This window comes from Ostrea edulis, chromosome 7 (assembly GCF_947568905.1).
Source record: "Ostrea edulis chromosome 7, xbOstEdul1.1, whole genome shotgun sequence".
NCBI classification, from domain to species: Eukaryota; Metazoa; Mollusca; class Bivalvia; order Ostreida; family Ostreidae; genus Ostrea; species Ostrea edulis.
This window is the reverse complement of record NC_079170.1, coordinates 42,231,847-42,250,420: the sequence shown is the minus strand read 5'-3', so window position 1 is coordinate 42,250,420 and position 18,574 is coordinate 42,231,847. Positions and strand designations below refer to the sequence as shown.

At 34.4% G+C, this 18,574-nt stretch overlaps 1 protein-coding gene across 13 annotated transcripts in view; it reads left to right on the top strand.

The window, feature by feature from the left end:
• The window catches only part of LOC125653491 (FERM domain-containing protein 4A-like), a 60,569-nt gene extending 44,079 nt beyond the window's left edge, over nt 1–16,490 (top strand). For 8 of the 13 annotated variants that reach the window (XM_056144452.1, XM_048882970.2, XM_056144455.1 and 5 more), the window contains exons 12-22: nt 331–435; nt 1,160–1,301; nt 1,667–1,817; nt 5,676–5,812; nt 6,464–6,580; nt 6,806–6,952; nt 7,253–7,325; nt 11,283–11,344; nt 11,813–11,916; nt 12,714–14,051; nt 16,228–16,490. In XM_056144452.1, coding sequence (XP_056000427.1) covers nt 331–435; nt 1,160–1,301; nt 1,667–1,817; nt 5,676–5,812; nt 6,464–6,580; nt 6,806–6,952; nt 7,253–7,325; nt 11,283–11,344; nt 11,813–11,916; nt 12,714–14,051; nt 16,228–16,435 — 2,584 coding nt within the window. In that variant the 3' untranslated portion in view covers nt 16,436–16,490. The remainder of the gene's footprint in view (nt 1–330; nt 436–1,159; nt 1,302–1,666; nt 1,818–5,675; nt 5,813–6,463; nt 6,581–6,805; nt 6,953–7,252; nt 7,326–11,282; nt 11,345–11,812; nt 11,917–12,713; nt 14,052–16,227) is intronic. The other 5 variants (XM_056144458.1, XM_056144448.1, XM_056144457.1 and 2 more) reach the window with 3 other exon arrangements.
• The last annotated feature ends 2,084 nt before the right edge of the window (nt 16,491–18,574 follow it).

Here is an 18,574-nt window from a genome sequence, read left to right as displayed (position 1 = left end):
TGTGGATGAGTATTTATTTAAAAAGAAATATAAAGGAGAAGTATTTTGAAAGCATGATAGTACTACCCTAGTCTTTAAGCATGATGATTGATGTTACTGAATTTTTCAATTTAAAGTTCTTTGTTGATAGTTATCCATCTTTTAGTTATGAAATTGTTCTGAATGACTAACCATCACATAACCCTGTTAACAAAATTTGTTGCCCTTCATTGACCAAGGCATGTTATAGATTCCACGCTGCTAGTAAGATAGTGAGATAGTAAGATAGCGAGATAGATAGCGAGATAGTAAGATAGCGAGATAGTAAGATTGGCATGGTTTGTGTTGTAGTGTTGTTCATACCCTCAGCAGTTTTAACTTGTATGAAGACGCCATAAGGGAACCGCTAGACGAGTTTGACGAACTCTCTGATGCAATTTCAGACCCCACCACTCAGTAAGTAAACTTGCACATAATTGCTGATCCCTACATAAGGTGCTTGCACATAATCGCTGATCCCTACATAAGGTTTCATCAGTATATGGAAGTAATCTGTTCTGATAGACTTGCACATAATTTGCTGATCCCTAAGTAAGTCTCCTCGGTACTTTTAAATAGATAATGGATAAGAGCTTTAATTGTGACCTACTCACACATGTACAAAATACGGGAAGAGCTTTAATATGTAATGGTGCTCTACTCACACGTTTACTATCTTTTCTGTGCATTGAAATCTCCAACTCTTAAAAACTTACACAAAATTGCCAAGTCGGATTTTGTCATATAGAAACAGTTAGCTCAGACTTTCTGTTTGAACAGGATCGCACTGATACCGAATTAAAATAAAAAGAATGTCTGATTATTCAGCTGTGGTTGATATATGTGTTTCTGGCGTATGCGTGAGGTCTTCGTTCCGCAGACACATGTTATTATGAATTATGCATTAAGAACATCAGGAAAATTCTGTTATGAAATATTTAACATATCTGGGGGGATACAGTGTTTAAATTGTTGCCTGTCATTTAGATGCATGATTTATTGTGTTTTTGTTGTTGTGTGTACTGCTTCTTTTTTGCTTTGATTTGTTAATTACTTGTTGATGTACCCAGCAGGTACAAGAGTAAATAGTTAGGAGGGTATTAGGGAATAGTGTGTATATTCTGACTATCTCTCTTTACAGAGTGTCTGTGAGTCGTCGAACGTTCGGACCTGGAAACGTCATTGTCCACGCCTGGTTTGGATCCACGCCTCAGCTGACAAAATGTATCTGGTGTATGGCCGTGGCCCAACATCAGTTCTACCTCGATAGAAAGCATAACAAGGTAGGGGCAGACAACTCCAACAGAAGTGCATACAGAGACCCATTCTAACCATGAAAAGATACACTGTACATTTGGAAGTCGGAATAATAAGTTCTAAACAAGTGAAAAAATTTAATAATGCTTTTGAAACTATTGTATGTAAACGTAGAAAATATTTTTGTGGATGTTCAATTGGAAACAAAACTTTGATTTCACTTAGTCTTTGGCTATACAAGATGTTTACATTAAGCACACAGGCAAATAAACAGCTCTCCTCAAAGCAAACTCGTTCACCAACACTTCAGTACTTAGACTTTAACTGTGAATAATGAACATCTCTTTTGAGATGTCACATACTTGTATTGCATAAACCATTCTTGTTTCAGTCCACTTTACCTCAGGCTCGTAGTGTGAGCGAGATAGCAGCCGAGTTATCTCGCAGCACTTCATCTTTACAAGGCTCACTCGGCTCCGACTCGATAAGTCGAAGTGGAAGTTCTGCCAGCTTACCCAGTCTAACTACATCCAGGTTTGACTGTAAGTATACTCCAAATAAATGTAAGCAGGCCTTGACTGTACTCAGTAGTCTTAATAATTGTTACGTGTACAAAGTCTTTATTTCTATTTACTAGAAATCTTGTGGCTTTCTTTTTTATCATGAAAAAGCACGAATTAATACTAAATAGATCAAATTATTTTGTGAATTGAATTAAAATCATGCAATAGGAACAGTCATAGTATATGCATTTAAATCTCTCTCCAGGTGAATCATTTTGTATGAAAAATGGTGATGCTAAATGCTGAATTATTGATAAAGAATGAATGATAATTCAGAACTAAATGAATGATATTAAAGAATCTAAATAAGTTACTGAAGAGCCCTGTAATAATTAGAATAGAATGCATCATTGAAAAGCATATGTATAATGAAATAGGCATGTAAGTAAATGCAATTACAGTGGCATCAGGTTAAGATGAGGTTTCCTTGAAAAAAAGGCAGCTTTTCTTTTTTTTTAAAATTATTATTATTATTATTATATATATACGAATGTAGGACAATAAGTCACAGGACAAAATTGCCATGGACAAAATGTCACAATTAGAAATTTTATGAAAGTAGGATAAAATGTTACTGGACAAAAAGGCACAATTTACTAGAAAATATTAATTTTTATATAAATGATAATTAAGAAAATCTGTTCTTGTTTTAAAGTTTGAAAAAATATATATGATCATGTAAAATATTATGTTATCTGTAAGAGGTTATTTAAATTTCAAACTTTGAATTTCAGTAATAATTTTATTATAATAATAATGTTTTTATTCATTTTATCATGTTAATTGTAAAATATGAATTAGATTCTAGAAAAAGATTATTGATATCAAATAAAAAAAAGCTTTAAAAAGTTATTTGGTTTACAGTGCTAAATAATGATTATCATAACAAAATCTGCTGACAAAATTAAGATTGGCTTCCTTTCACTCCAGATTATTGTCAAAACAAGTACTAAGTGAAGTCCTATAATAATTGCTATATAAACAAAGTAATGGTTTTGTTGTTGATGTGTTTGTTTATGAACTGAAAGTGATAAATATGGCAAAAACAAAGTCATTATTTTTTTTTTTACTTTTTGTCTTGTGACTTTGTATCCATCTACTTTTTTGACACACAAAAATTTAGATTTAGATTTTGTTAATCCATAAAGAGTTCAATAAGCAGTGTAAATGATTGATTTATTTACACTGTCTCTAATAATAAGTCTCTAATAATAGTCCAAGTTGATCTCCCCAGAGGAATGTTTGTTGCATAGTACAGAATTGGTTTTTTTCTGGTGCTGTATGTCTATTTCCTATCATTATCACCCCCAAAGTGTTACTCTGTAAAAATATGACAACTCACAAGTGTTTTGCCAAATGCTGACCCAATACAGGTGTGATAAGACTGTGTTATGCATGATGCTGACCCTATGTCACAAAGGAGCAAGGTGTAGTAATTGTATTATTACACAGTGGCAGAATTCTGGGTGACAAATCTGCAGGAGAGGGCACACTTCTCTCTCACCTGCACTGGTGACTCCAGGGAACAGGTACTAGCAATAATGAGGACATTATCAACTAATTACTTATGACAATACAAACTACACAGGCCCTGATTGACTCCTAATGGACTATGATTAAGGACAGTAAGGTGAGAGGTGTGACTGTTAGCACCCTCTACCTGTCTGTACAAACAACAGGTACAGGCTGTGCTGGAGGCCAGTGTTGGTCTCCAGATGTATGTGTGTATATAAGCCCCCTGCTAGTTCCATGGCTGACCATAGTTATCCCTCAGCTGGCTAGGTACTCTTCATTACCTGGTGTCCTAATTAAGTATCTTAGTGACTTTGAAGTCCAGATTGGTTTCCTTAGTGACCTTGATTACCTTTTTTGTCTTGGTGTGGGACTCTGGAGTTCAGACTGTCAATATGAAAAACAGTTCTTTCATGATGGACCAAAGCATGATGTGTGTGGACAATTCCGCCTTTTATGATATGTCACTTTGTAAGTACTTTTTGTGTAGTCCAGGAGGTGAATAGTGTTAAGGACATTGTCTCAGGACATTGATGCTCATCTATATCAATTGTCTCCATAAACAATACTACACATGTGTGTATTCGTGGGGAAAAGGTGATTCACTTTAAAACGTTAGTGATATGTTCTAAGCAGTTATGAACTCTTGTCATGATATAGTAATTTAATTAATCTGGGAGTACTGTTTGTCAGTTTGAATATCTCTGTGAAGTGAAAACTTAGGTATAGCCAGATACCCAACCCTGATTTATTTTTTTAAAATAAAGTGTTACTTAGATCAAATTTAATGTCTATTGATATGGAAAAAGTTTGTGAGTTAAGGAGAGATGTAATTATTTTTCAATAGTAAGAATGCTTTTTCTGCTTTACAAACATGTAAACAAAAGTAATTTTAGAGGTGTTCGTGTTCATTGTGCTTTCTATAATGTTGATTCAGATTATGCCACACACAAGTAAATTTAGCCTCTCTTTCTTAATGCACCTAAGGCCTAAAACTAATGCTTGATTTCAATGGGCTGTTTTTTCTTTGAAGTTTAGAATTTTTGTATACTTCAAAGTAATGTATTTAAGAATATATTTATTTTAATGGATGTTAGCTTCCTCTTTAGGTTACAAAATAGGCTTGTTTGAAATCTTTTTGTCTTTAAGATAAAATCTGTTAAACATTAATGGGTGTTATTGAATGAAATTCATTCACATATTTAACTTAATATGCCATTTGTCATTAGAATAACACAGAAAAAATATCTACAGCAACACCTGTTTACAGGTGAAATCCATGTCTACCTGTAAATTTGCTTGTTAATTAGCATATCATACCTGTCCACAGGTGACAAGAAAGGTGTCCTGTAAATAACACTGACCAGTGGGTAGAAACATTTAATCATGGGAAAAACAGAGTTAAATAGATCATTATCCTTCACATATTGCAAGAAATTATCTGTAAAGAATATAGTTTAATTTACTTTACCTTTAATTCTAATCTTTTTTAAATGATTGATTTTAAAATAAAAGGAATGGGTAGACAAAGTATTAAAGACAGGATGGCATTTGTACAGGAATTGCATTTCCCTGAATATATCCTATCTACATATTGTACATATTATATTTAATGTCAGCAAATGCATTTCTCCAAATATCTTATCAACAAATTTTACATAAAACTGTTCATAGTTTACATATCTAGTATCAACAATTGCATTTCTCAAAATATATCTGATCTACATATCTTACATAAAACATATTATTAGTTCATTAGTAATATTGAATTTGGAGTTCATTATACAGTTCATTGTTTACATATTTATTATTAGTATAATACAGGGCACCACTTAATTTGTCTGGGAAATGAAGTTTATAAAACAATAATCATAAAAAACACAAATAAGAACTCCTGCTGAGCAGTGCTTGTGTAAGAAAGACTGCAGTTTTTCGTAGTAATAGTGTTTATCATAGGAAATACTGGATCAAAGAGACTCAGCTGAAGGCTAGAGGGGCTTAGGGAAAGATTAAAGGGAGATAATCCCCTCATCACACTAGTGTAGGAACCTTTGTACTGATTCAGACCTATAAATTAGATATCCAGACAGAGAGTAAATGTAAACATATGATAGGGAGAAACTATTGCATGTGGATGATCAGAAAGTTTTTCTATAGTGGGCCCTTCATCATGTTTTTAGATCTAGATCATTCATTTCTCACAAAAGTGGGTGATTTCTAGGAAAATTTTTCTAATATATAGTATTTAATGAAGGAATCTGAATGTGGATGTTTTTATTTTCATTTATTAAAAACTATGTCATGTAAATATTTTGACTTTTTCAGTGAACTGCGACCCCAGTGTTGAGGCTGTAAAGGCCCAGAGAGAAATGTACACTGCACTGAAGGCTCGCAAGGAGGCTCTAGAGGAGGCAGTCAGCAAGAAGTTAGAGGAGCTCAAGCAACTCTGTATACAGGAAGGGGTAAGAACGAAACTGTCTGTCCCCGGGGCCTCCCTGTCCTTGGGGCCTTTTTACAACATCATTTGTGTGTCCCTAGGGCCTTCATTACAGTATCACTTGTGTGTCCTTTCCGTGACTCGCTTTTGTTACCTATAGGTAGTTGCCGTCAGAAAATTTATTTTTGGCTTACAATAATGGAGTTTGCACTAAAATTTGAGTCAACTCACAAAAAGAATGAGAAACAATTGAAACATGAAATAGTCACCATAGGAGTGGGAGATGTCTGTTTTGAAATGGTTTTTGGTGGTCGGTCACTAATGGTAAACAAACAATAGTTTGATTAGAGGACTCGTGGTGAATCACTACTAGAAAGATATCAGATAATCAAGTGTTCATCTGTAAATGTGTAGAAAAGGAAATGCTATGGGCTATAAGATAATAACATGAAGGGGAAAGAAATCTATGATTTTACAGAAAAATGCACAATTGACTTCTTTTTATCTTAGAAATATTCTATATTTTCCATACACTTTGAAGAAAATATTTAATGTTATTTTATATTTTTAAACATATTTTTTTGGTGTTAAGACTCAAGAGTTTTGAAAATCAACTTTGTTTTGTATTTATTGTGATAATTTGAATTAAACTGTTATGTTTTACAATTGATTGTAGGAACTCACAGGTTGTCTGCCCTTGGACTACCCCCAACATCCAGGTGAACCCCTTCCTACCATCAGAAAGAGGGTAGGGACAGCCTTCTCATTGGCCTCAAAGGTTCCCGAGAATAAGGTAAAAGTGTTCTTATCATGTAACACGACTGATGTAAATCTAGAGAAAGGGTTGATTTTATTCTCCATTGTTTATCAAGGGAAGACATTTCATTATAATCGAAAGAGTAAGACTTCATGCAGTAATGTCTTTGTCAGTGTAGTAAAACAAGGTATACTATCACTGTTATGTCCGAGTATGTGCTCTCGTTGATGTGTGATGTAATTTTTACGATTATTTTTACAGACGGATGATGCCTTGTCCACTCTAGAGTTGGAGTATGAACTCCAGAAACAGATAACCAACGCTGCCAAAAAACTGTCTCAGGACAAGTCCGTCAGCAAGTATGTCCGCAAGCAGCGGCGTCAGTCCTTCCACAAGGCGCAGGCCAAGGTACGCTGGCTTTTCTGAATGTTATTTGTGCACATCTGCACTTCTTAATTGTTCAGTAGAGAGTGAGGATATGTTCTAAGGAATCGGAGAAATACACTTCTTTTTGTTTAAAGTTTGTAGAAAAGTTTCTAGAATAAAACAATAATTTACTGGAATATTTTGCCAATTATGTGTGACAAGACAAAAAACATTTTTGAATTTGCGTGCTACATGAATATTTTATGGGATTTACCAGGGTAAAGATGCAAGACTGATCAGTAATGTATGTGCTCTTTAATGATGAAATCTTTTGACTTTCAGATGAAGGAGATGGAGAAGAAACTGTCAGAGACCAGGGGTCACTTCCTGCCATCAGCGGTGCCATCTCTCGATGGTATGTACAGTGTAGTTAATCAGAGCTTAGTAGAAAGAGAGTACGACTTAGATCAGTGTTTGTCTAATACCTTCTGTGATGACATGGTGCTGGGGGAGAAACGACGCGGGAAGCGTTCTGTGACCTCCAGGCTCTACAAGTCCTTCCGGGAGAGGTACTCTGTGAAGCACAGGCTCAACAAGTCTTACCTGGATAACCCCGACCAGCATAATAACAACAGTATTCTAGAGGCTTCGTTTCTTAATGGATCCAACCACGAAAATCATGGATTGCTCAACCGTTCCTTGCTCCCAGTGATGGAGAATCCCCGCATCATGATACCTATTTTGAAGCCCTCGTCATCGTCAGGATCTACAAATTCAACCACCTCTTCGACGTCTTCAGCATCGTCTGGATATCTCTCGTTACCATCACCAACACGTGCATCGTGGCAGTCCTATCATTACGAGAAAATTTGTCATGAATTCGCCCAGAAGAAACATGTGGAGAGCCAAGTCTAACCGTCTCATTTTATCTTGGGTCTCCCACTTTATTTATTGTGTGCTTTAGTGCGACAGCTTTCTGTGTTAATATATTTGTTGTTTTAACTGAAAAAACAAACAAATGTCTTTCCAATAGTGCCAAGGGAGTTAAGTGGCTTGTTTTTCTGTTTCAAGGGAGATAACTTGTGTTCATTTTAACAAAGCATAATAATCATTTCCCATGTATTCATATGTGCATGTGTTTGTGTGTGTCAGCTGTGCGTATTACTGCATATTTATGCCTCAGTGTGTCATTACACATTATCATTCATTTGCATATTATGATGTGTTAATACTTTACCATAAACTTTCAAATTTTCAACAAAATTGGCAGAAATTTTGAAAAGTTATGAAAAGTGATTGTCATAATATGCCTTCATTATATGTCATATTCACCTTTCATTTTCAAGACTCCCGTCCAATTGTGTTTGATTTTCATTTGTATGCTTTGCTTCTTGTTATCTTCCTCTGTTATATTCACTTACTCTCCCTGATCCGTTTTTATCAATAAATGTTTTATACTTGCATTTCGTTTTATCGGCTTTTGCATTATATGCCTGGCTTGGACTAACTGTGTGTGTATATTACCTGCTTAAAGAATATACTATTTAGCGGTGCAAAGAACATGGGAATGAAAAATTTGGATCAGTTGCGTAACACTGAATTTAAGATCAGTTGCATTTCATGAAATTTTAAATGTTGCATCAATGGTATTTAACAATTATTCCAGCCCCCACCCCCACTCCACCACAAAAAAAAAAAATCTACAGTACATTTAAGTAACTAGAGACCTTACTTCTGTATTTGATATAGACTAACAGTACATTTAGTAGATAGAATGCACAATTATTTTCACTTTATTACATAATTGGAATGTATCAGTAAGATTTACTTTGTTCCATGTGGGAAAGATTTGTGCTAACTCTGGTCAGAAAAAAAACATTCTTTATTATGATTTTGATATGTGATAATAAATACTCGGACATAATGAACTTTATTTGAAATATATGTAGTAGCATTTCTAAGATGAATTTATTTAATGATATGGTTGGCAGTTGTGAAATGTAATGGGCTCAATTAAGTAGAGATAAAATAACGGTATGTGTGTACTGTATTTTACAATGAGATTTAGATGTACAAAATTCTGCAGAATTTCATACCTGTGGACTCGTCAAAAAATAGAAATCTGTGGAAATATACGTCTGCAGTATTTAATCCATGCTACAGAAATTCTTTGCTAATGTTAATCCAGTAAATTTGAAAAAAAAAAAAAAAAGAGGCTAAAACCAACTTTCCAGTATTGGTTATAGGAACTAATTTTCTTCACAGAAATTAGTTAAAGCAGGTTTTGCTTTCAGGACCATTCAAAGAATTATAATCCCAAACAGTGTACAACTCCCTTGATAGATTCTTCATAGCTAGTGAGCAAAATTCTGCACATGGATATTTCAGCAGATATACAAATTGGTTGCATACATATCATTAAAATCTTGTGTTTCATAGTCAGAATCATTGGGAACAGAAATGGGTATTGGAGAGATGTGAAACGTGTACAAGCCATTTTTATCACGGGACCTACTATCAATTGGCAATATATTGCTGGTATATTATTAAAATATTAGATATCTTGAAAGTGTTAACATGGTGATAAAGTCAGTTTCTGAAACCAGAAAGAGCTGTGTTCTTTGTTGCTTACGAAATAGGCATTTTGAGAAATTGGTATTTGTACAGAGAATTTCAAGAAAAACGTTTCACATTTAAAGCATTATCAGTTTGGGGGGGGGGGGGGGGTGTCGGAATTTCAATTATGGAAAAATTATAGGTAACTAAAGTTTTGTTATTGATATTTGTGTTAGAAAGTCTATTTAGAGGCTCTGAATAAAGTAAAATTACATCATTATCTTCCCGTATGGAAAATGATTTCTATATAATACTATCCTTTCAATAGAAACGAAATCTTTATTTTGATAAAATCCTTAACTTAGTTTTAATCTTATCAGTGACTGTGGTTAATGTTTCATACAAAACTATCATAATAGCACATTTTTACAACAAAATAAAAAATTCAGATTTAGAGCTAGTATTGCTTTAACAAATACATGTAGTAAAATAACAAAATGTTGTATACTTAGTAATAGGAGAAAAATGTCAAAGATTTACAATCCACAACTTCTGGCTATTAAACTGCATTAACTGATTTTTGACAAAATACACTAATCCTTTTAGAACATCATATAAACAAAATATCAGCAGTGGAAGTTATTGCAGATCACCCACTTTGACATTGAGCTAAAATTACCTCCATTGAAAAAAAAGGTGAGATAGAATTTGGCACAAATATTATTTTCCAGTAGCCATGCTGGAAAAAAGCCATTGATACTGATTTCTTTGAACTCTGAGTAGATATGTGAAAAACAAAATTTAGACACGGCTTGAAGTAATAAAATAATAGATATTTTTTGATTAGTGTATCTCAGAGTTCATAGGTAATCTTTTGATAGTTAATTATACATCAAGGAAAACTCTCCAAGCATGTGGCCTTATCCATTGCAATGTTAATTTTCAAATTCCCTTCAATCTAACATCTACATATCAGCCTGATAATACAGTGTAAAATATCAAGCTCACAACTTATTGCCTTGCTTTGAAACATTCTTTTCAAAGTTAAGAAAATGTAATGTTCATAGATCGCAGATATTGGCACACAACTTCTGATGCAGTAAGACCTGTTGAGGAATTTGGATTGCATACTTGCTGTCAGGATTCCGAATGAAATTCATATTCACAAAGGATTCTGGAACTGGGGAGGATATAAGCATTAAATATCCATGGAGGAGTATTTGAAATCATGTACAGAAGATCTTGGACACTTCCCTCAAATTCCAAAATTTCTTGGCATCAGCAGCAAAAGTATTTTCATGTTTCTGAATTTTATTGGTTTAAAATTTGGAGATTTAGCTGAGTGGATTTTTCTGTAAGGAGAATACTTCAGACCAGAGGCCAAGCACTGGTTATCGTAAACTTAGGAGTTTCAACAGAAAAGGAGATAGAGTCATGAATTCTTGACAACCGATTCCAGACTGTTCATTTATAGTTTGATTGCATGCTGAATTGTGTTTTGAATTAATGATATCACATATGATATAAGTGTTTTGATTTTTTATAGGATTATGTGAATTTTGAAAAATTTAACCATAGATTCTTTTGCAAAAATTGGGTCCCATGAATTTTTGTACATCAAAATTAAGCAAAATCAATTTTCTTGTTGAAAGACACGGTAACCATTTTCTTGGATTTTTTTTTTACTGAAGAGACCTCCAAAAGAAGGAAAGTTTTACAACAAATATAGCCACCTTTACCACAAGGACTTGAAAGCATATACAAATGAAATGATTATGTAAAGAAAGTTTTGTATAGATTTTTAACTTCATTGCAGGATCCAGCTCGAGCTTGCAGGACACCACATCTCCAGAACTGCCACCACGACGTAGGATTGACGTAAGTTGTTCATAGAGACTGTTTATTGTCGTAAGTGGCAGTTGTTTCACATATTCATATACAGAAAACTAGATAATAAATCGATGATCTCTTCCAATCAAAAAATAGGCAAATAATCTTACTGAAATAACCCCCCCCCCCCCCCCCAATTATATTGAGAAAGCTTACAATTTTTATGCCACCATGTTTTAAGGTTTTGGAGTAAGTTTTGAATTATAAGATGAAAACTTTTTGAACTGAGAGGTCAAGTTTATTTGACAATGGTCAAGGTTATCTATCGAGGTCATTTTGTTATTTGCCACAATTGAACTTTGCTAGTAAGCATAGTGTTTCACAAACATATCTTGTTAAAAACAAAAAACTACTTTAGATTATGAAATATGTATAAAGTTTCCAGTCTTGCTTCACTTGATGCACAGAAGAGAGTGGCACGAGGTGTATATATCTACTACGTATATTGTCTTTCAGCATGCCACCAGTGACGCATCCAGACAGATCACAATACAACGGTCAGCCACCACCCGGGAACTGTCTCCGACATCTCCACGCCCCCTCAGCCCCACCCTCAGCAGGTCAGTGTTGTAAATAATACCATACTAACTTAATCCTAATTGCAAAAGTCAGAAACACAAATGACTGTCTCATGCGACTGGTATTGAAATATGAAAATTCAGTATTTTCATTTGTATTAATGAATATTACCAATACACATTTGCATACACTACCCACCATAAATAAGTATATACATAAGGTTGTTACACATTTTGGAATGAAATATATTCAATATAATGAAAAAGAGCTGAATCCGCTGTGTATAACTTTCCATTTATCTGAGTAAAATAATCATTTAAGGGTACAACTTCAATGCATGTGAAACAGTAATGGACATTCAATATTTTTGGCTTAGTCTGTTAAATTGTGATATTGAATTATTTAAAGTGAAAAATCAAAAGGTCTTATAAAAGTACACATTAAGTACACAATAATATGTATTAGTATTTAGTTTGAAATGATTTCTAGATAAAAGTTTGCACAATATCTCTTTTTAGAAAATTTTAAAATTCAGAAAATGGAGTATTTTGATTAAAAAATAAGGATATAAAAAGTTAAAAGGCTAATGTCATCTATTTATATGTAAGAGTTGTGTATTTTGCATAGAAAAATCTGTATCTATGATGTAACACATATTTTGTATGCACAAGTAACTTATTTTGGTGAATGTATACTTATTTATGGTGGGCAGAAATATCAACTGATATTCCTGTATTGCTATTTTTCTTAGAATGCAAGTTTCCTGTAGGACTTAAATGATGATGACTTGGAAATATGCATTTCTTATTGAAATTAAATTTTTTATTTTATTTTTTAGTCCTCAGTTGAGTTCCCTGAACCAAACAAACTCGTACAGAAACCAGATATTTCCTCCACCTCTGAGTAGTCGAAGTGCTTCATCTGGCAGCAATATGTCCAGCCAATCGGAATACGAGAATGTGAAGCGTTATGAGAAAGGCAGCCAGGATAGTGGTTTTAGCTCGAACAATAACATGTATAACCTGAACACTCAAAGGACCTCTCATTACGAGAGCACTGATGAAATCAAGACTCCGACAAACTCGGAATTTAGTGAAAATGTAATGACTGGGTATGGTAAATCAGATATACCTCCCAAATATGAAGATTACCGCAAACCAATTCATCAGGGACACTATGGCAGTTTGGAGCGAAATTTACGTCGTCGAGAACGTTGGTCGTACAGAGACCGACAGCTCAGTGATAGTGACAGCAATGTGATGACGGACCTCGAACCTTCCAAATTTGGAAGTAAGAGAAATTCGCAATCAGAATATGACCTTGTGTCAACTAGAAACAGTGTGATAGAAGTTCCTGTAAAACATGAGGGAACAGTGACGCCAAAACACCAACGGCACAAATCGGCACCCTGGGAAGACTCTGCCTTCACTGAGCCGTCTCCGATCATTCGAAGTCCAGATCAGCAGGATAATAGTTTTGAAAACCATTGTTATAGTCCTCGGCTTCACGAGGGCACTGCTTTTTTTGGGAGTAAAGGACCAAATTCTGTGAATGACCAAAGTTTCTACCCAAATAGATCTGACTCTCCACATTACACGAAACAGTCAAATGCTGTAGTAACAGTGACTAAAATTCAGCCTCATCGCAATGTGGAAGTGATCTCAAAACCATTCGAAATGTCAGACTTTTACAAATACAGTGAGAAAATGCGACGGCAGCGGTATATTGAACAGTATCAGCAGCAACTGATGGGTGGATCTCGATGTAGCTCCCCATCCCAGCAATCGACAGACTCAGGGGGAGAGAACTCCTTCTCAGGTTCAAACTCGTCTTTTGCTCATCCTGCTTCGTCATCATTACACACGAGTCCTTCTCATTCTTTATCATCTGTATCCTGTCGTCCCGGCCCGGGCTCACCTGCAGCCCGGCGGGGCTCTCCATTCATGCTGCACAAGCGAGAAATAGACCCGTCGTTTGACTCTTCCCCGCATGGTTCGCCTCGTTTTGAGGCTGTTAAAGAACAAAGTTCTCATGTGCAATACACCATGCAGACTCCTAGTGGTACTCGAGTGTACAAATCTGTCCAAACTAAACACACCCATTATCAGCCTCTGACCCCTCAAAAGTGTGACCCTCTAACACGAAATCAGGCCTCTACTCCACGGACCTATAACAGGTGAGAGGCGTGGGGGTTGTCATAGTTACCACTCAGTCTGTTTACTGTTTCAATGGAGATATCGGGTGTGATTTTAATATGCAACAGGTGTTTTTTTTTTTACCTAAAAAGTCTTGATGTGTGGCACATGATTTAAACACATTTGACTTTGAATTTTTTTATCCACATTTATGTTTTCACACACTGTTGTGTTCTCAACCTTACAAATGTGTGATAATTAACATTAACGAGCTTTAATTAATAATTTTGTTACAGGATTTATGTGATATTACTTTTTATAATGTGTTGCATTTTAACCTTGTTAGCAGACAGCTATTTTGATGGAGAAGACAAACTCTTAAAGATGGAATGCAATATTTAAGAGTTAGATTACTTATATATTCAATACATCCAAACAACTAAGGCTTTTCCATTGTACATACTGATGTCAGAGGGAAGTCGTAGCTTTAAACATGTTTTTAAATTGATGTAGATACACAGAGAGGCATATTATTTTCAGTTTAAAAGAATGTGTTAAGTAAGACAATATTACAAGAAAGGTGATAGAAATTTGAATTTTTAGGATGTTAAGTGTGGAGAGGAAATGAGAGAGTTTGTTTTATATACAGCAGACAAAGTGTGATCTTTAGGATGTTAAGCATGGAGAGGAAATAAGAGAGTTTGTTTTATATACTGTAGACAAAGTGTGATTTTTAGGATATTAGTGTGGAGAGGAAATGAGAGAATTTGTTTTATATACAGGAGACAAAGTGTGATTTTTAGGATGTTAAGCGTGGAGAGGAAATGAGAGAGTTTGTTTTATATACAGCAGACAAAGTGTGATTTTTAGGATGTTAAGCGTGGAGAGGAAATGAGAGAGTTTGTTTTATATACTGTAGACAGAGCAGATTGTAGGTGGGAATTTGTATGCTGTGTGTGTATACATGTCAGTACAAAGCTAAATGTGGAGGAAAATATAACTACAAAAGCAATAAAAATGACAGAAGTTATTTGTATTTTTTGTGTAATTGTGTGTGAAGGCTTTGATTCAGACTAAATGGGGGGGGGGGGGATTTCCTTTTCCAAAGGGAGATATATTATGTTGTAATTACGGGAAGTTTAGTGCAATATGTTACTGTGAACCTGGTGTAAAAAAGATCGGATTTCCATGGATACCAGCAGGTGTAGCTTTTTGCTGAACAACTCGCTGTGTGTTTGTACCCGTGGTTCGTTGACGGTTGTCATGACAATCTCGGAGGATGCATTCTGTATAAAGAAGATTTAACAACTTTTACATACCGGTGTTATAACATGTATGTGTATATGAATATGTTGAATGTGCAAATTATTATTTTATTTGCTTGAAAATACTTACATACTGCATTTAATTAACTGTAAAGTTTTCATGAGCCAGGGATGTGCAGCATGAATGCAGTATCACCACACCATGATATTATTTACTATTTTGCAGTGCTTGAAAGTTTTTATGCCATAATTTGAACACCTAACTTTCACTTGATTTGAATGTGTTTAAAGCATGTACTTTTGCCACACACGTTTCTATATTACGTTGCTATTTTGATATCTGCTATCTCCATGGTCACAGTTGCTATGCTGATGCATGCCCTACTAATCAGCATATATCAGTCTAACTGTTTCATATTCAGAAGTGTCTAATGAGATCTCTGTGCTCTATGTATAGTCTGTGTTAGACATTTCAGTTTTCGTTATATCTTAATTCTTCTTTATTGTATTTGCATGACCTTGATCTGCATGACCTTAAGTACTTCAGATCTCTGAAAGTGTCATGCATGGTCATTTTTTCTTCCATTTTATTTTATTTCTAACTCCTTTTAACTTCTAGCAGTACCATTAATCAAATGGTTAACTATTGTAGTAACGATAATATGTTCAATTCAAGTTGTTGTAAATAACCTTTATTAATCTAATGATCACAATTATTTGTTTTCAAAAACAAAAAAAAATCAAGTTTAAGGGACAACATTGGCCCAACTGTGTTTTGACCACAGTCATCTATATGAAAATTTAATTATATGTGTCCAAGTTTGTTGATAGGCAATCTACAAAACATTTAGTCCTGAGTAATAACCAGAAAACAGAATGGTTTAGATTTATCTAATTCCTATTATTGGTTTGTCTACAATATCAAAAATGCACAATTATGTTTTATATACAGTAGGCACCACAAAACGCAGGTGGAAAGAGGTGGAGGTTTGAAACCATGTTCTCCGATTACCGGAAGTCGCGAGGATCGGAAGTCGCTGAATGTTTCCATGGACGCCAGTTTTGCTTTCAGTAAGGATTCTGTAGCAGACGACTTTGGAGAGGAAATGATGGCGTGGATTGACAAAGAAAGCACCAACCAGAACCCGTCGTTTGTCTGACCAAGAACATTCTTATTATTTATATTACTAGAAATAAAAATTTTATTAACCAAAACTATTATTCCTCGAGTTGATTTTACTGATAATGCTACGTTTGGTTGAAAAAAGTGGTTGAAGAATCCTATCATTTTTAGATGTTGTGACTTCAAAAAGTTACCCGACCATGCATAGAAGGATCATTATTTGGTCTGTAGCCGATTTTTAGCTGAATCTTGTTTGCTGATTCAGTGATGAATATTGGAACCTCTGTTGAACTGGTGTGTGTTGCACCAATCAGCAGGAAGCCAGTTTAGACAGCTGATGATCCAGCTGATTGTTTTTGTCCTGTCTGTCATTCTGTCTGAAACTTTAACCTTGCTAATAACTTTTGAACAGTAAGTGATAGAGCTTTGATATTTCACATGAGTATTCCTTGTGACAAGACCTTTCCGTGGGTACAAACATTTTTGACCCCGTGTCCTTGACCTTGGAGTTTGACCTTTTTTTTTAAAAAAACTTTAACCTTGCTAATAACTTTTGAACAATAAATGGTAGAGCTTTGATATTTCACGAGTATTCCTTGTTACAAGACCTTTCCGTTGGTATTGAACCTTTTGACCTTGACATTTGACCTACTTTTATTTTATTTTTTACATTGGTCATAACTTCTAAATGGTAAATATTAGAGCTTTAATATTGTACATGAGCATTTCTTTTGACAAGATCTTTGTACTGGTACCAAGATATTTGCCCTTGTGACCTTGGCCATCTTTGGAATTGGCCATTATCGGGGGCATTTGTGTTTCACAAACACATCTTGTTCATTTTAAAAATTATTTTATGTTTGATGGTATATTTGAAATACTTCATAAGTAGTTTTATGCCTAAGTAAATTACATCAAGCAAACATTTATTTATATAGACCTACAGTATCAGTTTGATTTAATCCATGGTAATGATGGTTGTTGGGCCAAAATAGAATGGATAAATAGTTTCTCAGGCCAATTTTTTTTTAAAAAATTTTGATAAGGCAGGCAGGTATTTTTCTTTAACTTGACTGTAGTAGGAGTTATCTTTCTTTTTTCTTGACTCGAATGAGGTACCTTCATGTTGAAATAGAATAAGCAATGAATTTTTATTTCCATTAAGAATAGCTTCACATTACTAACTATTAAATTTAGATTATTATTATTAAACACTTGCACATAAAGGAGTATGCATTCAATAATTATAGTTGATAAAAAAAAAAAAAATAGGTATAATTTTATTCAAACGTTCTGAAAGTTTTATATAAATATCTATAACAAAAGAGTAATCTCGTTTACATAAAAAAAATATATAAATTGAAAAAAATCCGAGCGGTACCATTTCAACGGAGATGAGAAACTATTGATTAATTTTATTTGTTTTATTGTTTTTTTTTATTTTAATTATTATTATTCCAGTAATCTTCCAGACAACTCGGATTCGCATCACTCATAATACTGAGGAGTGTGCTGTTAAAATCCGACAGGTTTAATATACTTTGATCCACTTGCGTATACACAGCAAAGGATATAATTTTACACAGTACAGTGTACATAAATATATCTAGGCGTGAGATTCGGGGCCGTAGTGCACGGTGCACATTCTTCATCGTTCCAACACCTACGATCACACGGATCTTCGTTTTTGAAGACTCATCCGAAAAATAAGAATTGTTTTACTTAGAATTAAATTCTTATTTTATGTTTGACGCAGTCAAGGTACGAGTGGGGTTTGAAACCTAGGACCCCCCCCCCCCCCTCCCTTCACGAAACAAACACTTAGAATCACTGAGCAACCACGATGGGTATAAAGTAAATGATATAAGGCGTCAAATAAACATAAACTTAAATAATTAAAGATCTCTTTAATTATTTGAATATATCATACATCGATCCATTTGATGCGGGCAACAATTCAATTTTAAAGATCTCTTCAAATAATAAATGATATTTTCAATCGTGAATTGCTGCGCGCATTGATTAAATATTTTGCTGAATTGATGGGCACTATAATTGATGTTGTTATCTTCAAATGAATTGATGATATAAACTTTTGAAATGATGCGCGTTACAATTCAGTTCACAGAAAGTAATGATTCAATGAAATTGTTCTCTTTAATTGCATTGTGGCGCG